The sequence below is a fragment of the Acinonyx jubatus genome, chromosome A3, assembly GCF_027475565.1.
Source record: "Acinonyx jubatus isolate Ajub_Pintada_27869175 chromosome A3, VMU_Ajub_asm_v1.0, whole genome shotgun sequence".
NCBI classification, from domain to species: domain Eukaryota; kingdom Metazoa; phylum Chordata; class Mammalia; order Carnivora; family Felidae; genus Acinonyx; species Acinonyx jubatus.
Window position 1 is genome coordinate 98,306,953 of NC_069388.1, and position 22,640 is coordinate 98,329,592.

The 22,640-nt window shown below is 41.2% G+C and overlaps 1 protein-coding gene across 1 annotated transcript in view; it reads left to right on the plus strand.

Moving 5' to 3' along the window:
- The window catches only part of USP39 (ubiquitin specific peptidase 39), a 33,632-nt gene extending 11,301 nt beyond the window's left edge, over positions 1–22,331 (plus strand). The window contains exons 6-13 of the mRNA XM_027072053.2: positions 3,606–3,831; positions 5,616–5,693; positions 6,896–6,963; positions 7,673–7,861; positions 11,732–11,874; positions 17,856–17,991; positions 20,659–20,745; positions 21,824–22,331. Of these exons, the coding sequence (XP_026927854.1) occupies positions 3,606–3,831; positions 5,616–5,693; positions 6,896–6,963; positions 7,673–7,861; positions 11,732–11,874; positions 17,856–17,991; positions 20,659–20,745; positions 21,824–21,871 (975 nt within the window). The 3' untranslated portion in view covers positions 21,872–22,331. The remainder of the gene's footprint in view (positions 1–3,605; positions 3,832–5,615; positions 5,694–6,895; positions 6,964–7,672; positions 7,862–11,731; positions 11,875–17,855; positions 17,992–20,658; positions 20,746–21,823) is intronic.
- Positions 22,332–22,640: the final 309 nt, after the last annotated feature.

The window sequence follows — 22,640 nt, forward strand, 5'->3', positions numbered from 1 at the left end:
GTTTTTTTAGACATAGGCTATTGCACACTTAATAGACTATAGTATAGTAAAACATAACCTTATGATGGACTGGGAAACCAAAAAATCCCTTTGACTCTCTTTATTGTATTATTAGCTGTATTGTAGTGGTCTGAAACCGAACCTGTAATACCTCCGAAATATGCCTGTACATATTCTTGTTCAGCATCTTTAATGATTACATGTTAATTCAATTCGTGAATGAATTATAGTTTATTTAACCATCATATCTTGTATTAATGCATTTAGGGCCTAGATTCTAGGCTGTAGGCTGTTTGTAGCAATTTACAAACCCATCAGCAACACAAAAGAGAGTTCTTCATCTTGCATTGTGTCTGTTACACTTATTTTTTTCCCATTTTGATACATTTAACCTACCTTTTGTTTATTCACTTCTAAAGTTGATTACTTGTATTTTTTCAAGTGTTGATGGGCCGTGTGCTCGTTTTTCTGTTGGTAGTTTATTTTGCTGAACTCTGAAAAATATGTATTAGTGTTTTTCTGTTATATATGTTGCAAAGATTTCCTTCTAGTTCTTATTTGGCCTTTAAACTTTGATTATGGTATTTTTGCATAAAGAATTTGGATAAAAAATTATGAAAGTGTATCTGTCAGTTTTGGCATCTGCCACTGATGTCATACCTAGACCCTGGAAAGGTTAAATGCTTAAGTAGAGAGAAAAAGACTTACAGGTTGAACAGATAGGATTTGAACATGGTCAGTACAGTTAGCCTTGGCTTTGTGAGGGGTTTTAGTTCCCATAGGAAGTTTTTATTTTTAAAATAAGTAGACGAACAAATCCTCTGTGATATAATTGCCACTACAATGGGATTGAATGGACGAAGTATTCCATCTGGAGGCTGAATGATTTCCGTCTGACACATACTTTTTTGTATTGTTGCTAAAAGCAGAGAGCAACCTCTCTCCACAGCTTGGATAAGTGAGAACTAGGATGAACTTTGTCCATACTTCTTTCTTTCTTTATTAATTTATTTTTGTAAAGTTTATTTATTTATTTTGAGAGAGACAGAGAGTGCATGTGTGCACACATGTGCAGGGGAGGGCGAGAGAGGGGAAAGGAGAGAGAAAATCCCAAGCAGGCTTCACCCTGTCAGTGCGGAGCCCAACATGGGGCTCGAATTCACAAACTGAGATCATGACCTGAGCCGAAATCAAGAGTTCAACGCTCAACCGACTGAGCCACTCAGCCCCCATACTTCTTTCCTTTAGATAATAACCCTTTTTTTTAGTAATTATTCTCTAGGCATGAAGTCCTTGTTTATTTAGGTGAGCTAAGCTTGTAGGGGCTTTCCCAATCACCTCTGTTGCAGTATTCCCTGTGTCCTGAGTTGTCTTCCTCTAAGATGCCTAGGTTTATTGTATTTAGCAGAAACCTCTATCCTCCTTTCTAAACGGATTACCTTGCCAAAGAAAGTTGTGCTCATAGTAAGCACAGTGCTGTTAAGGATTCACAAACCCATCAGGAGGGACCTGTAGGGAGATGGCATTTATTTAGGGTCTGTTCTGTGGTTTCCCTCCCAGTTTTGTAGCTCATACTAATGAGCTTTATTTCTTCCTGAACCAACATGGCTAGTCTTTATCTTTCTTTAATGAGGTAAAATTTATTATTATTATTATTATTATTATTATTACTATTTTAATTTAAATTTTAGTTAACATACAGTGCAATATTGGTTTCAGGAGCAGAATTCAGTGATTCATCAGTTACATACAACACTCAGTGCTCATCATAGCGTGTGTCCTCCTTAGTACCCATCTCCCACCCACCTCCCTCCATTACCCATAGCTTGTTCTGTATCATTAAGAGTCTCTTGTGGTTTGTTTCCTTCTCTTCACCCCCCTGCCCTGCCCATTCCCATATGTTCATCTGTGTTGTTTCTTAAGTTCCACATATGAGTGAAATCATATGGTATTTGTCTTTCTCTGATTGACTTATTTTGCTTTGCATAATACATTCCAGCTTCATCCACGTCATTGCAGATGGCAAGATTTCATTCTTTTTGATGGCCAACAAATACTTCATTGTGTTTATATACACCACATCTTTATTCATTCATCAATCGATGGACATTTGGGCTCTCTCCATAGTTTGGCTATTGTTGATAATGCTGCTGCTGTATACATTGGTGTGCATGTACCCTTTTGCATCTGTATTTTTGTATCCTTTGGGTAAATAAATACCTAATGGTGCAGTTGCTGGATTGCAGAGTAGTTCTGTTTGGTAAAATTTATTTTTGTTCTCCTAAACCTTTTGGCCATTTTTGATCATAACAGAATTAATCACTTTTATATATATGTTCATTTTGTATCATTTTTATATATAATTATATTAATTTTTGTTATTTTATTTTATATTTAATTATTATCACTCTTTCAATAAATACCACACTTGGGAAAAACACCAAACTTTATTAAGATGACTTTCATGTTATTTAAAAAAATTTTTTTTAATGGTTTTATTTATTTTTGAGAGAGAGAGAGACAGTACTAGTAAGGGAGGGACAGAGAAAGAGAGAGACACAGAATCCCAAAGCAGACTCCAGCGTCTGAGCTGTCAGCACAAGAGCCCAACACAGGGCCTAAACTCGTGCATGGCGAGATCATGACCTGAGTCTAACTGAAGTTAGATGTTTAACCGACTAAGCCACCCAGGCACCCCATTTTTTTAAAGTTTTTTTTTAATGTTTTTATTTGTTTTTTAGAGAGAGAGACGAGTACTAATGAGGGAGGGACAGAGAGAGAGGGAGACACAGAATCTGAAGCAGACTCCATGCTCTGAGCTGTCGACACAGAGCCCAGATTTTAATGTGCATTTGAGAGGTGGGAGAAGTTTGGCCTCCAGATAGTTATCTCTGCCCTAGCCAAATGGAATGTTTGGATTTCTAGCTTTTAATTCCTATGAATGCAAATATAGTCACAAACCTAATTAGAATAAATGAAGGAAATTATTAAATAAGTTGGTCAGTGAATAGGGACTTGAATTCTTTTTTATAAAAAATTATTTAATTTTAGAGCGAGAGAGTGCACAAGAGAGGGAGGCAGAAGGGGAGAGAATCTTAAGCAGGCTCCATGCTTAGTGCAGAGGCTGATGCGGGGCTCAATCCCATTACCCTGGGATTATGATCTAAGTTGAAATCAGGAGTTGGATGCTCATCCAACTGAGCCACCTAGGCGTCTGAATACTTTTTTTCTTTTTTTTTTTTAAACTTCTTGGTTGGGTTGCCTGGCTGGCTCATTTGGTGGAACGGGTGCCTCTTGATCTCAGGGTTTTAAGTTTGAGCCCCATGTTGGATATACACATTGCTTAAAAAAAATTCTCTAAAATAAAAAAAAATAATAAATAAAAAACTTCATATCCAAAACAAAGTATCTGCACAACTGGACTTTATGTGAAACTTAGCACAGAGGATGTTTCTATAATAATGTGAACTTTAAACCTAAGCATTTCCTTTTGACTCTTTGAGGCCATCACAGGCCTGGTTCTATAAGAGCTTGGCTCCCAGGGTTGTGCGTGGGGGCCCTTCGCAGGGGCTCTGGATTAATTGGCTGAAGTATTTGACTTCCAGGCTTTGTCTAATGTTCCTCCTCTCCGGAACTACTTCCTGGAAGAAGACAATTATAAGAACATCAAGCGTCCTCCAGGGGATATCATGTTCTTGTTGGTCCAGCGTTTTGGAGAGCTGATGAGAAAGCTCTGGAACCCCCGAAATTTTAAGGCACACGTGTCTCCCCATGAGATGCTTCAGGCTGTTGTCCTTTGCAGCAAGAAGACCTTTCAGATCACCAAGCAAGGTAAGGAACAAGTCATTCATATTTTGTCTTTTTTTTTAAACCTTTTTTTTTTTTAATGTTTATTTTGAAGGAGAGAGAGAGAGCGCGAGCGTACGAGCATGAGTGGGGGGAGGGGCAGACAGAGGAGGAGACACAGATCCGAAGCAGGCTCTGGGCTCTGAGCTGTTAGCACAGAGCCCAACGTGGGGCTGGAACTCATGAGCCATGAGACCATGACCTGAATTGAAGTTGGATGCTTAACCGACTGAGCCACCCAGGCACCCCAGTCATTCATATTTTCTGATGTTAGGGCAACAAAATTAGTTTGATGAGCAAATTTACTTGTACTTGCTGTAAACCTTGTAGTAACCAGGTGAGTATCCAGTTCATCATATGATTATGTTCCTGATTCTTCTTTCATCAGCCTGCCCTGTTCAGAGTCCTGAGATTTCAGCTGGATAGAAAGTCTGTCATATGTAGTAAACTAAACTGTACGGTTCTGGGGGAAAACCAGGAGGCTGGGAAAGGTGCCAACCCTTAAGCACTTGCCACATTTGTTTCTCATTTTGTCATGTTGCAGGCTAGATATTCCAATGACCTGTTTTGACTGTTTTCATCCCTCCAAGTCCAAATAGTTATTGCCGTGTGAGTAATGTGGACACTGTAGCTCTTACTACCTGGATCTCATACAGTGTCCTCTGGCCTCATGTCAGTTTGTTCATCATCCATTCCTGTTGCTAGTAGGTTTTAAGGCTGCAGGGATAAGCAACAGTTTTTTTCTTCCAGGAGCTCCCATTCTAGTGGGGAAGATAGTTGTGTAAAAAGGTGAGCACAGGGTGGTAAGCGCTGTGATTGAGGAAGGGAAGTATGCTCTGGGAGGGAGCGTGGAGCAGGGAACCCTGGCTGAGCACATGGGAGGTCGTATGGAGTCAGAGTGGAGGAAGAGCTAGCTGAGTTCCAGGCACAGAGGAGATAGGTTGGGGCTGGGCATTCCAGGTTAAAGAGGACACTGCCAACAGGAGCGTGGATATGCCAGGAACAGACACAAGGCTGCCAGTAGCCAGGCGCTTGGATTCCGGGGGACAGTGTGAGAGCTGAAGTGGAGGTGCGAGAGAGGGACTGGATTGTCGGGTTTATGTGCCACTAGAAGGAGATGGGTTATATCCTGACAACAGTGGGGAGTCAATGAAGGCTTTTAAGCCAAGATGTGATGTCAGATTTAGGTTTTATTTATTTATTATTATTATTATTATTATTTTTATGTTTATTTTTGAGAGAGACAGAGACAGAGTGTGAGCAGGGTAGGAGCAGAGAGAGGGAAACACAGAATCCGAAGCAGGCTTCAGGCTCCGAGCTGTCAGCACAGACCCCGATATGGGGCTGGAACTCACGAGCCATGAGATCATGACCTGAGCTGAAGTCGGACACTTAACCGACCCAGCCACCCAGGCGCCCCACAGACTTAGGTTTTATAAACAAGATTCTGGCCAAGGAGTGATTTAGAGGGGAAATTCAATACTGGCTTTTGATGGGTGGTGAGATACACATTTGAAGTAGAGATGATAATGGAAGGTCCTGGTTGGGTCAGAGATCCCAGGGAGAGAGCAAAGATCAGAAGACTAAGAGCTTGACCTTGAGGAGTGCCAGCATTTAATGTCCAAATAGAGGAGGACGCCCAGAGGACAGGATGGTGTTGCCTGAAAGGAAGAAGGAAAACCAGGAATGTGGCATCATGCCAGCCAGCGCATGGTTTGGACTATACTAATTTGCAGCTTCAAAATGCCTCACCCTTCCTTCTTTCCCAGGGGATGGAGTTGACTTTCTGTCCTGGTTTCTGAATGCTCTACACTCAGCTCTGGGGGGCACAAAGAAGAAAAAGAAGAGTAAGTCATGTTATTTTGTAAAAGGGAGCTCTTTTTTTGTTTGCTTCCTTTTATAGGCACTTTGCAACTTCCCATCCTTTTCTTAACTTTTTATTTTTTTGTGTTAGGGTAGTGTCTGTGTATACATGGACTAAATTTTATTCCTAAATAGGTTCCTCTCCATTTTTAAAAATTAGGATATGGTTATATCCAATGGCATGTTTAATACATGGAAATAGATATAATAATGCTCTAAAATCCTGACCTAGTTCCAAACTGAGGGGCTGGGCAGCATGTTGTCGACTGCTAGTCTCCTGGCAGTGCAAGAGTTAATGTGAAGAGGACTCACTGCATGGTTTGCCTGGCTTCTAAGTTGACTGGTAAAGCAGAGTAAAAGCTAGTTCCTTCCCCTGGGCCTATACTTGGGAGAAATGAGGCTTGCTTCCGTATTGATTCTCAGACTTTAAGTCCGTTGGTCTCTTAACATCCATGTTGGCATAGCAGTAGTTAGACAGTTTTCATGAATGCCAGAAATAGTTGTTAGCTTAGAGAGTGCTGAGCTAGATAAATAATTTTGGAGACCTAATGCAGCTTTTTCCTTGTCCTTTTTCTCTGTTCTGCTGGTGTTAATGTTTATTAATGTGGAATTGTGGGCTGATGCTCTGCCAGATGGCCCTACCACCTCTACCAGCTGTCTTCAACCTGAGTTCTGTAACTTGTGTCCTATTAGGATTCTAGAACCCTGTTGTACTTTCTGTCTCAGTGCTTTGGTTCTGTTCTGCTCTGTCCCTCAGTCTGCATTTTTGTTTTATGTCCAGTGCAGGGTGGACTTTATCTTCCTTTGCACACAGCATAAGGTTATGGGAAAGTCTTTGGATGTATCTTGTTTTGCTTGTGATTTTTTTCTGTGATTCATAAGTCTCTAGGGTTTATAAATCATTCATTTCATTCATTCATTAAGATGCACTTAATTTTTCTCCTATGGGACAGGCCCTGTGCTAGAGGGTATCTTATGGAGAAGGCAGACACAAAGTAATTATTTACACAAATAATGGTGAAGGTACCATGGTGGTATATGTTGCAAAGGTACTTCTGTGTTTACTGAGAGCTTTGAGTCTTAGCTGGACAATGCTGGTTTATTTCATAAATTTAGAAGTTAGGACTATATTCTGGAAATGCTTTCCAACCTGACAGAATTTGCATTTTGATTTCTGTTTGTACAGCCATTGTGACTGATGTTTTCCAGGGTTCCATGAGGATCTTCACTAAAAAGCTGCCTCATCCTGATCTGGTGAGTGGGGGTTGAAACTGACTCTTGGCCTGATTTATCTTACCTGAGGGGATTCAGGGTTGACAGAGAGAGGCTTAGAGGTCTATCAAGGCCTCTTGTCTCAAGATGAGGTTCTCCAAAAACGCTTGTCAAGCGACAGCTCCTCGTGCTTTTGTTGCACCAGTGTGCTTAAGTTGGGCAGTTACAGTAGGGTAAAAGTCTTGCTGGTTTAAGTGGTCTGGCCATTGGGTGGTGCTGGTGTGATTTTTCAGAAAGCTCAGATAAGCCTTCTAGATCATCTAAAAGGGTTTTAAATAGTCTGGTATTTAAATACAATCTCTCTAGGGTCTTCTGGGTGGCTTAGTCAGTTGAACATTTGACTCTTCATTTTGGCTCAGGTCATGGTCTCAGGGTCATGGGATTGAGCCCTGTGTCAGGCTCTGCGCTGAGCATGGAGCCTGCTTAAGATTCTTTCTCTCTCTCCGTCTCCCATGCTTTCTCTCTCTCTCTCTCTCTCAAAAAATTTAAAAAGCCATCTCTCTGAGGATGGAAGTCCCTCAGTGTTTGCATTACTCTACCCAGGCAGCGATGCTGTCCATGAAATGCCCAGTCTCTTGGGCGCTGTCTTCACTCCGATACAAAATGAATAAAAACATTGTTTCTTTCTGTGTGTGATGGTATGCATACTGCTCACATTCCTTCCCTCCTTTTTCTTCTTCCTCATTTCTAGCCAGCAGAAGAAAAAGAGCAGCTGCTGCATAATGATGAGTACCAGGAGACAATGGTGGAGTCCACCTTCATGTACCTGACACTGGATCTCCCTACCGCTCCCCTCTACAAGGACGAGAAGGAGCAGCTCATTATCCCTCAGGTGCCGCTCTTCAACATCCTGGCCAAATTCAACGGCATCACCGAGAAGGTAGTCTATTTGCACAGCTGCCCTGCTGATGCTCCTTTCTCTCTCTGGACTTTTTTCAGTTTCTTTTTATAGTTGGAAGTCGCCACGTTTGTGGAATGCATTTATTATAAAACGTATTGTGTGTATTGAGCCTCCCAAACTCCACGCTGTTTCTAGCTGGTCACCCCAACTCTTCGCTTGATTGGCAGTGCCCTCTCTTACACTTCTCATATGTTCCTTTCAGCCATCTGCTTCTGGGTAGGATGGAGAAAGGAGCGGGTATTTAGGATAGTAGAAATTTTAAAATCTTTTAAAGAATGTAGTGTCAGTATTCAAGTGGAAAAAAATAGAGCTAAAATATAGATGAAATAATTTGTTCTTACTATCATATTACTTTTTATTAAGTTAAAAGTGTCTTCTTATCTACTGAGTTAACTGTTTCTCAGTTTAATTCCCTTCTTTATCCTAGACAAATTTAATCCTTTCTGTTCTTTACTGGGAGAATTTTTTTCACCTGATGTCTCATTCCAAACCCTTTCTGCTCTTTCTCTTCATTAGCTAAGTTTCTTTTGTTTTCAGATATTAAATAGCAACAGAAAACTCACTAAACTAAAAGAGGAACTTTATTGGAAGGCATCTCTTGAAGGTCTTAGGGAGACTTGAACAGAGCAGGACTTGGGAAGGACAGAACTAGGGTGACAGGGTTCTCAGAAGTGGCGGTCTGTTGATTGTCCCTTGCACAGGCTGCCATTACCTTACTTCAGTTGCTCCAAGGCCCAGTCTTCTGCTACTCTGCTTCAGGATTCCTAGTGGGTTGAAAGGACCACTTGAATCAGGTGTCCTTTCTGTTCAGGGATCCTGTGAATCAGGGCCTTTCCTTGAAAAGGCGGAATTGGGAGCTAGGCAGCTCACGCCTAAAACACGCCTTTACTAACCTCCATCTCTGTTTCCGTTCAGTGTCCAAGTCCATTGTCAGGTACTGTTAGCAAGTTTAATAAGCAAAACAAGCCCTGGATATCCTTGTACAGTGGCACCTGCCCGTGTCACACCCACACACGTGTGTGCACACACACGCTCAGAGATTGGTAAGATGTCGAACACTGTCTTTTAGAGACTCATTTTGGGATGGTGAAAGAGAGACCTTAGGGTTTGTAGTAGCTCAGTTTGTTTATTTTATGGTTTTAAGTGTCAGAACCAGGAATCTAGACTCAGATTTTTCATCTGACTTTTTCAGCCATACTACTTGGTCCCTCTTATCACTGTTTGTTCACATTTAAGTAATATTAAGATTCCCATGAACCCTCAGTATTGACTTAAATTTATTCTTTTTTTTTTTTTGCAATGTCCTTATCATTTATATCTTTATATTTTAAGGTGATACCGTATGTAATGCATATGTACAAATTTTATTTTTTTCTGCTTATTTTTTTACATCCAAGTTAGTTAATATATGGTGTGATTAAATTTATTCTTCTATGTTAACCACCTTAGCATGCGTGTAAATGTTGGTATAAGCTCCTTACACCTACAGCTTGTAAGCAAGTATGAAATTATAACAGATTTACAATGTAGACAAATAAAACTTTGAGACCAATAAAATTGATTAACAGTACTATTACAGTGTAATATGTAGTCAAAGCCAAATCGTTCCTTGCTATTTGAATGTGGTACTTATGTCCATGGTGAAAGTCTTTCCTCAGGCTTTCTCAGGAACTCCTGAGAAACCTTTGTTAAGTTAGGCCGTGACATCATTTAGGTATTAAATCCTTCGCTAGTCTGAGAGATGATTAAAAAGAATGCTTATTTATTTATTTAATTTCAATTTTAGTTAATATACAGTGCTGTATTGGTGTCAGTGATTCATCACTTACATGCAATACGCAGTGTTCATTATGAGTGCCCTCCTTAATACCTGTCACTCATCTAGCCCATTCTCCACCCGTATCCCCCTCTCACCCCTCAGTTTGTTCTCTATCATGAAGAGTCTCTTGTGGTTTGTTTCCTTCCCTCTTGAAAAGAGTGGTTTTGATGTCAACTTGATCATAGATTCAGATGTGGGCAGTGAAATCTCTTAGCATTTACCTGATTAAAAAAAACTTTTTGCTTTTAATACAGTATTTTATTTCAACCACACAGAGGTTACTTGATACCAACAAAAAAGACATTTTTTCCAGTAGTGCTTATACCCTTAGATGATCAAAGATTCACCTGAAAGGTATAGCTATGATGTGTGTACTAGAGACAGAAAGCTTATTTCTCCAGTGCTCTCAGGTTATGTATCATGTGACAAGGGAACTTGATTTTTAAAAAAGTAATAGCTTTATTGAGATATAATTCATACACTATACATTTAACCCACTTAAAGTTATATAATTCAGTGGGTTTTACTGTATCCACAGACATGTGCTACCACCACCACAATTAGTTGTAGAACATTTTCCTCATTAGTGTTTTCATTACCCTTTGGTTACCAACCTCGTCTCCCCCAACCATAGGCAACTACTCATCTACTTTCTGTCTCTGTGGATTTGCCCATTCTGGACATGTCCTGTAATGGAATCCTTGTAATGTGCTCTTCTGGGATTTGCTTCTTTCACTTAGCATAATGCTTTCAGGGTTCATCCATGGTGTAGCATGTATCACTACTTCATTCCTTTTTGTGGCCAAATTAGATCCCATTGTATGAATAGACCATATTTTGTTCATCCATTCGTCAGTTGCTGGACATTTGGGATCGTTTCTACCTTTTGGCTACTGTGAATAATGCTGCCATAAAAGTCTACAGGTTGTTCTGTGAACATGTTTTCATTTCTCTTGAGTGATGATTAAGAAGTGGAATTGCTGGGCTATATGGTAACTCTTATGTTTAGCTGTTTGAGGAACTGCCAGACTGTTTTTCCAAAGTGGCTACACCATGTTGTATTCCCATCAGCAGTGTATGAGTGCTCCAGTTTGTCTACATCTTCACCAACACTTGTGAATTTACAACACTTGTGCATATATCTCACACTTGTGAAGTACAACACTTTGTATTTCCCTGATGACTAATGCTGTTAAGCATCTTTTCACGTGCTCGTTGGACATTTGTATATCATCTTTGGAGAAATGTCTATTCAGGTCCTTTGTGCATTTTTAAATTGGGTTATCTTTTTATTATTGAGTTGTAAGAATGCTTTATATAATCTAGATACTGTTCCTTATCAGATGTCTGATTTTACAAGCATTTCTCCTCTTATATAGATTGCGTTTTCACCATCTTGATAGTATCATTTGAAGCACAGAAGTTTCAAGTTTTGACGAAATACCGTCTAGGTGTTCTTTTGAAGCGTGTGATTTTGTTTTCATATGTAAGAATAGATTGTCAAGTCCTAGGTCATGAAAATTTACCCTTATGTTTTCTTCTAAGAGTTTTGTAGTTTCCGTTCTTCCATTTTCTGGAATATCCTCATTGATGAAGGGGCCCTCACTGCTTCAGAAGTACTTATTCCATGGCAGTATGCCTTTACTGAATAGTCGGCAACTTCTTCCTTATTTTGAATTAAGTGATGCTCTCATGGTTTTGTTTTAGTTCTGCAGCTTTTAACAACTCCTCTTTTTCATTTGACATTTTTGTTTTCCTTGTAGAAATGGATACTCATATTGCTATGGGTAGAATTCAGCAGCATGTTCATGTACTGGCTTAAACATGTTCCGCACTTGTATTTTAGGTAGTCTTAGTTGTGTTACTGTTCCTAAGATCTTAACATGGCTTTTGCAATCAGGTGTCTTCTGAATTCTTAAGTGTAAGGCAGAATTATATTTAAAAATCCAAACCAAAACAAAACTCCTGCCCCTGTCCTGATACTCCAACACTAATTTGATAATTTTCTTCTCCCCCGTCTCTCTCTCTAGGAATATAAGACCTACAAGGAAAACTTTCTAAAGCGCTTCCAGCTCACCAAGCTGCCTCCGTATCTAATCTTTTGTATTAAGAGATTCACTAAGAACAATTTCTTTGTGGAGAAGAATCCAACTATTGTCAACTTCCCTATTACGTGAGTATTACCCTGCTTCTCTTACTCTCAGGGAAAGTGAGCCTAAATTTTTTATATTTTTATACTATTATTAATTTTGGACTGTCTTATTTAGAGATTGCTGGGAATAGAGCCTACATACACTATGTAAGTTAAGAGTTCTTGGAAGGATACAAATATTTCAGGGACCTCAGGGATAGATGTGTCCCTAGAGGCAGTCCTTCTTTCTCCTCCTTGCCTGTTGCTTGCTGGAAAATGTAGTCTTTCCATATAGGGAAAACTGGATGAAAGCAGGGCAGGACAGGTAGGATTCTGCCTGGCTTCGAAGATGACCCCGAGTCTGTCCATCTGTTTGCTGGTCATTGCATCTTCTTGCATACTGTGGTTAGGCATGGACAATGGGGATGGTTCCAGCTTTGTCTTGCCATCTTGGGGTCCTTCTGTCTTATTTTTTGCCAGGTAAAATCTGGAATGTGTTTAATTTCTATTGGTGAGAAACATAAATTTTGATGTGTAGTCTTATTTTTAGTTTATCATGCAGTTGTTTCTTTATGAACATTTATGAGTATTTTAATGCAAACTGGGAGGAGTTGTACCAGATGCTTTTAATTTGCTACTTTCTAACTCAGAAATCTGCAAGATCCTTTTGGAGATAGACAGTTGGTTTTCAGTTCTCAAGAGACATGGTTTTCATACTCTGAAGAAGATCTCTCTGAGAACCCGGAGAGACCTGGTGGAAGGGCTAGCAGGAGGAAGTGTGGGTCTCTGTGTGCTGGCATTTAGGTAAGGAAGAGTGGAGCCCTAAGACACTGTCTTATTGAGAAGGATTTGGGTGGATATATGATAGGATTAACTTGTTGTTTAGCTCATTAGGGTTGTTGTTTTTAAACCTTCACAAAGTAGTTTGGGAGCTCTAATGTATCCATGCTCGTCCCTTCTTTTCTTTCTCTCTCCGTCCCTCTCCGTTTCTCAGTTCCCCAAACCATATCAAGACTGCCAGTTTTCTCTTTTGAAAATGGTTCCATGGGGTGCCTGGCTGGCTCAGTAGGTGGAGCATGCGACTCTTGATCTTGGCATTGTGAGTTCAAGTCTCATGTTGGGTATAGAGATTACTTTAAAAAGTAAAATCTTTAAAAAAAAAAAAGAAAGAAAGAAAGAAAGAAAATGGTTCTAATTCTTAATTCTTTGTAGTGTTTAAGGGGGTAGTATCTGAAATTAAAGAGGCCTGAGTTCTGTACCATCCTAGCTTTGTGACTTTGGACAGGTCATTTGCATATTTTCTGGATTTATTCTCACATGGGTAAAATGAGAGGCTTGGTCTAGATGAATCCTACAGGTCCTTCCAGGTATAGCATTTTATTTTTCCTGGTTCAGAGATCACCAAGAATCTGAGTTGAAGAGAGGTAACCTTTGTAGTTAGCATTACAGGGGAACCTCTTACTTGCTTTTCCCACACTCTTCTTCACTAGCATCTTGTCTATGTGATAAATAGAGTGAAATTGGGGCCCATGGAAGCCAGCTCTCTGCCACCTTGAGTGGACCACAGAGAACCTTCCTTTGAAGGCCCATGTATTGGGGATTTCTTTCAGAACTGGACTCTTATGAATTGCCACAGTCACCAGTGTGTTCCTGGTAGGAGGGAGTGCTCTTGACTCCAGGGCAGTTCCCGGGGAGGGAGGACTATGTATTGATAATGGTTCTTGCTCAGTCACCACAGAGATATCATTCATTACCCCATTGGTTTCTTTTTTTTTTTTTTTTAACGTTTATTTATTTTTTTGAGGCAGGGAGAGACAGGGCATGAACAGGGGAGGAGCAGAGAGAGAGAGAGACACAGAATCCGAAACAGGCTCCAGGCTCTGAGCTGTCAGCACAGAGCCCGACGCGGGGCTCGAACTCACGGACCGTGAGATCATGACCTGAGCCGAAGTCGGACGCTTAACCGACCAAGCCACCCAGGCGCCCCAACCCATTGGTTTCTTTTATGTTGCACCTGGGGTATGTTTATTTGGCTACCGGTTGCATTTAGGTTTTTGGTAACTGACTTCAGTAGTTTGTACTTTGGAAAGCTTACTTTGGAGAAGTTGAGAAAAAGGCAACTTCTTAACTGGTTAGCCTTTTAGAGACTAATTCTGGAAACCTGCACTTTAAGTACTTCATGCACTGTAATTACTTGTAGAGTAACATGGTTCCAGATTAGCCAAAGTCTCCACTTGTTGAAAAGGACCCTTTTCTTTTCTTTTTTTTCTTTTTTAAAATTTATATCCAAGTTAGTTAACATATAGTGTAATAATGATATCAGGAACAGAATTTAGTGATTCATCACTTACATATAACACCCAGTGCTCATCCCAACAATTATCTTCCTTAATGGCCCTTGCCCATTTAGCTCATCCCCCCACCCAAAACACCTCCAGCAACCCTCAGTTTGTTCTCTGTATTTAAGAGTCTCTTATGGTTTGTCTCCCTCCCTGTTTCTACATTATTTTTGCTTCCCTTCCATTATGTTCATCTGTTTTGTATCTTAAATTCCACATATGTGTGAAGTCATGTGATATGACTTGTCTTTGTCTGACTTATTTCGCTTAGTATAATACACTCTCATTCCATCCATATTGTTGCAAATGGTAAGATTTCATTCTTTTTGACCACCGAGTAATATTCCATTGTGCGTGTGTGTGTGTGTGTGTGTGTGTGTGTATGTACACACACACACACACACACACACACACACACCCCACATGTATATATGTATACACACACACACACACCACATTTTCTTTATTCTTTCATCAGTGGATGGACGTTGGACTCTTTCCATAGTTTGGCTATTGTTGATAGCTCTGTGATAAACATTGGGGTGCATGTGTCCCTTCAAAACAGCATACCTGTATCCCTTAGATAAATACCTAGTAGTGCAATTGCTGGGTCGTAGGGTAGTTCTATTTTTAATTTTTTGAGGAAACTCCATGTTTTCCAGAGTGCACCAGTTTGCAGTCCCACCAGCAGTGAGAAAGGGTTCCTTTTTCTCCACATCCTCTCCAACATCTGTTGTTGCCTGAGTTGTTAATTTTAGCCATTCTAACAGGTGTGAGGTCTTAGAGTGGTTTTAATTTGTATTTCCCTAATGATGAGTGATGTTGAGCATTTTTTCATGTGTGTGTTTGCCATCTGGATAAGACGTCTTCTTTGGAAAAGTGTGTATTGTGTCTTCCCATTTCTTCACTAGATTATTTTGTTTTTCAGGTGTTGAGTTTGGTAAGTTTTTTATAGACTTTTTATGCTAACTCTTTATCTGATATGTCATTTGCAAAATATCTTCTCCCATTTCATTGGTTACCTTTTAGTTCTGCTGATTGTTTTCTTTGCTGTGCAGAAGCTTTTTGTCTTGATGATGTCCCAGTAGTTCAGTTTTGCTTTTGTTTCCCTTGTCTCTGGAGACGTGTCAAGTAAGAAGTTGCTGTGGCTGAGGTCAAAGAAGTTGTTGCCTGTTTTCTCATCTAGGATTTTGATAGCTTCCTGTCTTACATTTAGGTCTTTTATCCATTTTGAGTTTATTTTTGTGTATGGTGTAAGAAAGTGGTCCAGGTTCATTCTGCATGTCGCTGTCCAGTTTTCCCAAAACCATTTGCTGAAGAGACTTTTTTCCATTGGATATTCTTTGCTACTTTGTCAAAGATTAGTTGGCCATATGTTTGTGGGTTCATTTCTGGGTTCTCTATTCTGTTCCATTGATCTGAGTGTCTGCTTTTGTGCCAGTACCATACTGTCTTGTAGATTACAGCTTTGTAATACAGCTTGAAGTCTGGAATTGTGATGTTTCCAGCTTTGGTTTTGTTTTTCAGGACTGCTTTGGCTATTTTGGGGTCTTTTCTGGTTCCATACAAATTTTAGGATTGTTCTAGCTCTGTGAAGAATGCTGGTGTTATTTTGATAGGGATTGAGAAAAGGACCCTTTCCATACCTAATTTTTCTCCTGTGTTTTATTCCATACACATCTTCTTACTACCAGAGATCAGTCAGACTTGCACTGATTAGATGCCTTCTGCTCGTTTGGAGATAGGGGTTTTGGGAGCACAGGTTTAAGGTTGCACTTCCAGCTAATGAGGTGTTTTCTAAATTGGACTGTTGTGATTGGGAGATGAGTGTGGTATGCTCCTTTGGTTAGTTTCTAAAATGAAATGATTTAACGTGTATTCATTCATTTCTGCCACTTCCAACAATTTTGGTTCAGTCATGAAAACATGAGTATTGATACTCCTGAGAATTTCTCTAGGACTTGTTCAGACAAATAAGTGTGGGCAGCTGTTGTTAAAGCTGAGGAGAAGGTAGCATGGGAAGACAGCCCTTAGCATCCCGTAGGTGTTCTGGCTATCTGGAGTTCACATGGATTTCTTGGGACTCATATCTAAATTATCTTTAACGATAGGGGCGCCTGGGTGGCTCAGTTGGTTGAGTGTCAGACTTTGGCTCAGGTCATGATCTTACTGCCCGTGAGTTCACTGGCCGTGTGTTGGGCTCTGTGCTGACAGCTCAGAGCCTGGAGCCTGCTTCAGGTTCTGTGTTGCCCTCTCTCTGTCCCTCCCGCACTTGTGCTTGCTCTCTCTCTATCTCTCTCAAAAATAAATAAACATTAAAAAGGAAACTTAAATTCTCTTTTAACAATAAATGTTGCAATCTGTATTGTACGTTGCCTGTAGAAATAAATAGCTATCACTAGCACGTAGAAAGCTATGTAGAGCAAAGATGCGGTTTTTGTATTTTGGACCGGTAGTATATTCATAGTTTATGTGACCACATACGTGGTCACGGTTACCATTTCTTGTGAATCCTTCAGAGATGATGTTACTGTATTTCATATTTTGAGTGGTGGTACCTCAGACAGCACCATATCCATTCTACAGAGATTAGAAACATGATACAGTTTCTCTTACTTGTGTTAACTGTCATTCTGTCTCCCTGTTTAACTGTTGGAAAGTTCTTCACAATTGTCTTTGTTCCATCTTCATAGTTAACATTTATCATAGCACTTTACTTTGTGATAACTGGTGTTTATGCTTCAGGCAGTAGATAGAATCCAACAAATAAAACACGAAGGCAGATTTTATTCCAGATTCAAGAATGCTTCTCTATATTTGAAAGTGAATGTTGAGATATTAAAAATAAAATTGGTATTTCTAAGTCCCAATTGAAAGAACCTAGTCAGTAGTTTCTTTTGGCAACCAGAACTGTAAATTAGGACGCTGTGGAGTAGCCAAGATGGGCCACATAAAGAAGAGAAAGCTGGGCTACCAAAGGAGGAGGAGAACAAAGCTGTTGTCAGAAGCAGAAAAGAGGGCAAGTGGCTCCCTTGGATCTTGCTGCTTCTCCAGGGCTTGGTTCTAGCTGCATCACTTAGTCTGATTACCTTGAGTAAACTCCCCTTTTTGTGCTGGAGCTACTGGTCTGCCTGGTTTGCCATATTGAAATAGTTCAAATGATCATGCACAGTGGCAACTCACAGAATCATAATGGCAGGCCCTTCACAGCCAGAGGCTAGGGACCAGGCGTCCCCAAACATTGTGGCTGCGGGATTCCTGGACGGGGCAGAGGGTAAGGTGTTAGACTTGGCCTCTCCTTTCATGTCACTGTCCCAGAGGAGATGGTGACGCTCATTCTCATATCACACAAGAGCCTTAGGTTGTGTAACCTGCTTAAACTCACACATGGCTCTGAAGGGGAAGAGCCCTCATTCCATTTCTAATCTGAAGGACTCTAGGCTGTGCCTTTTTAGTGGTTAGACGTGCTTCTAAAATGTACTTTTCCTGTAGAGCCAGTCTTTCTAGTTTAACTCATTTTTGTGGCAAAGTATGTGAATTTCCCCCAACCTGGGCTTCCATGGCTCTGCCAGCCTGCCTTGTTTCAGGTCCTAAACTAGGGTCCAATAACTCTGTGGTCCACTGGTGTAGGACAGCTAACCTCTGTATCCTTTGATCTTTTGGCTTTCTTTTCTTTATCACCAGAAATGTGGATCTGAGAGAATACTTGTCTGAAGAAGTACAAGCAGTACACAAAAATACCACGTACGACCTCATCGCCAACATCGTCCATGATGGCAAGCCCTCTGAGGGCTCCTACCGGATCCATGTGCTTCATCATGTGAGTGGTAAAAATGGCGGTTGTTCCTTTGGCATTTCAATGGGCAGCTCTCTTCAGTCTGTCCTCTCTTGACCTTGACTTTGGAGCTCTGCAAGTAATAGAGCTGTCAGTGGTGGGTTTCAGGCAGTGGTTCTCAATTTTGGCTGCACATTGGACTCACCTAGGGAGATTTTAAAATCCTGATGCCTGGGCCACTCCAGGCCAAGTACATTAGAACAATGGAATTTATGCTTGTTGGTTTTCACCTGGAATAGAGGTCAGGGATGCTGCTAAATATCCTACAGTGCATAGGGAGCCCCCGTAACAATTAATTTATCTGGCTCAAAATGTCAGTCAGAGTTAAGAGACTGCATTAGATTATCGGGAGGTGGGAGCCAGGCATCATGATGTTTAAAGTTATCTAGGAGACTCCATTGTGAAGCCAAGGTTGAACACCACTGTCCTAGACTAGAGCCTTACCACCTGAAGTGGAGTGAATCCTCTTTCTAGCAGCATTGATATCATATGAGAACTCACTAGAAATGTGGAATCTTAGGCTCCACCCAAACCAACTGAATCAGAATTCGCATTTTAACAAGACCCTCTGGTATATAATTAAAGTTTATGAAGCACTGGTCTAAAGGCTTCCTTTCAGCTAAAAAAAAACTTTTTTGAATTTGTCTCAAACTAAAAAGGATGAAACATGTACTTAAGATATATTTGGTATCACACAGGTTATTAGCACAGATTGTTTTAATTTGATTAGTCGTCTGGGACTATGAGTTTAATAATAACTAGCTCTGTTTTTCAAGCATTTTACTGTGCACTAGAAGGTATGCCAAGTGCTCAGTGTATGTTCATCTTATTTGTACTTTTAAAATACACCTATAAGACAGGTGTTAATGGTACCATTCTTTTCTATTTTAGCGTTTATTAAAAAAATTTTTTTTTAATGTTTATTCATTTTTTTGAGAGAGAGCATGAGTGGGGTAGGGGCAGAGAGAGAAAGAGACACAGAATCCAAAGCAGGCTCCAAGGCTCTGAGCTGTCAGCACAGAGCCCGGCGTGGGGCTCAAACCCACGAACTGTGAGATCATGACCTGAGCTGAAGTCAGATGCTTAACTGACCCAGCCACCCAGGCACCCCATGTTTGTTTATTTATTTTGAGAAAGAGACAGCCTGTGCGTGTGCTAGAGGGGGAGGGGCAGTGACAGGGAGAGAGAGAATCCCAAGCAGGCTCTGCATTACCAGCATGGATCCTGACCCGGGGCTGGAACCCACGAACTGTGAGATCATGACCTGAGCTGAAACCAAGAGTTAGATGTCCTACCAGCTGAGCCACCCAGGCACCCTACCTACCTTTTTTTTTTTTTTTTTTAAATTACAAACAAGGAGGGGCGCCTGGGTGGCGCAGTCGGTTAAGCGTCCGACTTCAGCCAGGTCACGATCTCGCGGTCCGTGAGTTTGAGCCCCGCGTCAGGCTCTGGGCTGATGGCTCAGAGCCTGGAGCCTGCTTCCGGTTCTGTGTCTCCCTCTCTCTCTGCGCCTCCCCCGTTCATGCTCTGTCTCTCTCTGTCCCAAAAATAAATAAACGTTGAAAAAAAAATTTTTTTTAAAAATTACAAACAAGGAAACCTAGGCTCAGAGTTTGAGTAATTTATCTGAAGTTGATAGATTTGGGCTTTGAACCCAGATAATTAGTTCCACCATGTTCTTAACCACTACTTGAAACAGGAATGGGGACTTGATTACATGATCTTGAGCTTTAACAAAAGCTCAAGGTTTTGTATATTCTGAACTATTGACTATCTGGAATATCTATAGTCTGTAGTATCTGTCTTTGGTATTTCTTTGAAGTTTGGATGGATGAGGCAGGTGAGCTTCCAGAAGTGCCTCTGCCATAATCCAGAAACTTCTTTTCCCCCTTGTTTATGGCAGCATGAAGTAAGGTAGATTTTGCTGAATTTGCCGCACAGGTTTTATAGTCCAAAGGAAATGGGTTAGTATTGTGAACAGTGTTCATGAAGGATGCTTTTCTTGGCTGTTGCTGTGCTCTCTGGCATTGGGGGTGAGGATGTCTACTTTTAAGTTTTCCCAGTAGTTAACATTGCACCTGCTGTGTCTAATCTAACATTTATGGGCAACAAGGAGTCATCTTAGGTGAGGAGTAGAGGGCTTCCTCTTTTTTCTCTTTATTGCCCATCTAAATTATTTTTTTTTACATTTATTTATTTTTGAGAGACAGAGACAGAGGACAAGTGGGGGAGGGGCAGAGAGAGAGGAAGACACAGAATCCGAAGCAGGCTCCAGTCTCCAAGCTATCAGCACAGAGCCCAATGCAGGGCTCGAACTCACAAACCATGAGATCATGACCTGAGCTGAAGTCAGAAGCTTAACTGAGTGAGCCACCCAGGCGCCTCTCCCCATCTAAATTCTTAAAAGTGTTGGGAGACTCCACTGTACTTTGAGGAATCCGAGGCAGGGATTGAGTTTGCCAAGATCAGCACCCCAAGAACTCTTTAAATTGAATGATGGCAGCAGAAGTCATGCACCCTCTTAATATGACTCTTGCTGAGTGATAGTCTAGTGGCTGTTCTGATTTTTCTCGCTTTTTGCTGCAGTCTTTTCTTTCTACACCTTTTGGTATTAAGGAGCAGACTAACCCATTTCTTCATACTTTTTTGCAGGGGACAGGCAAATGGTATGAATTACAAGACCTCCAGGTGACTGACATCCTTCCCCAGATGATCACGCTGTCGGAGGCTTACATTCAGGTGAGTTGGGCATGAACTTGGTGAGTGTTGAACAGACGGGGTGTGAGGCCGGTGAGAGGAATGATGTGAGTCAAGGCAGGAAGTGGGATTGAGTTAAAGCCTTGGTTAGACTGGGTACCTGCTGGGATGCACTGAGGAGTGAGGTAGGGCCAAGATCAGATGGCCCTGAGAGCCCAGGAGTGATTGTCAGAAAAGAGAAGGGCAGGGAATCTTAGAAGATTTATGGATGAGCAAGGGGGTTATATGTGTGGCTAGGTTAGTTTTACAGAGGTATGTGATTTGGTTTCAAGGAGGAAGAGCTTAGAATCATCAGGACACCCAACTAGGAGTTGGCTCTCAAGCTTTCCCCCGCATCCTAAGTCAAGTCAGCACTCTTTGTGACCCCATGTGCTTTCTGCACGTCTTTACTAGAACGCCAACCTTATTTTAACGGTCTTCTCTATTGGATTGAGAACTCGTGGAGCAGAGTATCTCTACTTCTTATAACTGTTCTGGTACCTAACAAGGAAGGAAGACTGAGACTAAGAAAAAGCAACAGCCTTATAAAAAGGAAGGGAGATGCTTTTCATTCTAGAAATAAGTCTTTTTTTTTTTTTTTTTTAAGTTTTTAATGTTTTTATTTATTTTTGAGACAGAAAGACAGAGCATGAGCAGGGGAGGGGCAGAGAGAGAGAGGGAGACACAGAATCTGAAGCAGGCTCCAGGCTCTGAGCTGTCAGCACAGAGCCTGACGCGGGGCTTGAACTTATGGACCGTGAGATCGTGACCTGAGCTGAAGTTGGACGTTTAACCGACTGAGCCACCCAGGCGCCCCTAGAGATAACTCTTTCTTTAATGACTTTGTCTATGGTTATAGGCTTAATTACGAGTTCATTTTTAGAAAGTGAGTTTGGGATGGAAAGTGAGGAGAGAAGCAAAAGGGAATTTTCTGAAAGATTATTACGAGTTAGTTTCAGGGGACATACAGATATGGAAGTGGAGCGACAGGTTGTCCATTGCTTAGGGTAGGAGGGGTACTTGATAGATATGTGTGGATGAATGCCAGCTGCTACATGTCTGTTGTATTAATTTCTTACAGATTTGGAAGAGGCGAGATAATGATGAGACCAACCAGCAGGGGGCTTGAAGGAGGAGTTTAGGGCTTTGCTCCCTGGGGCTTTGGCTGAAGATGTAGTAGTATCAAAGTTGTTGCTGAACGTAGGCTGACTGGCACATTCCCTGGGCCAACCCGTTTTGTGGGTTCTGGTTCACATCAGAGCGTCAGAGGGGCCCACCCACCTGGGATGGCTCTGGGCTGCCACCCGGCTGCTCTTTCATCAGGTGATTATAGATCGATGCTCCTTTCTCCTTTTTGTCTAGCTCCCCCTAGCTTCAGCAGGCCAGAACTCTTTTTACAGATGTGTATAATTTATTTCTGGGTATCTGGGAGTAGCTGAAGGACCAGATAATAACTTCTAAGCATCAGAGCCTCAGGATTCTAGGAATAAGAGCATGAAGCCAGCAACATCCTTCTTCCATCATAGGTATTTTTCCCGTGGTTCCTGATGTGTTTTTTGGAGTGGATTAAATGTTTTCCTGTTTTTAAACCAGCCTCTTGTTTTATATCCTTCCCTTAGGCTATTTATCTGCTTGCGGGTGCTTTGTCATTTGGGATGCAGTTTGTCTCTAGGTAACAAAATAGCTGACTAAAAGCAGTGAGTTATTTTGCCTAGCTCGATGTCTGGAGGTGGGTGGTTTCAGCCTATAGTGCAGGGGTGTGTGAGGGAGGAGGGAAGAAAGGAAGGTAGGAAGAGCATCTGACTGCAGTACAATTCTGAGAAAGCCTCAGCCAGGCCAATGGGGAGCCCAGAGCAAAGAGTGCTGGTCAGAAGAATGATTCAGAGATGGCTTTCTTC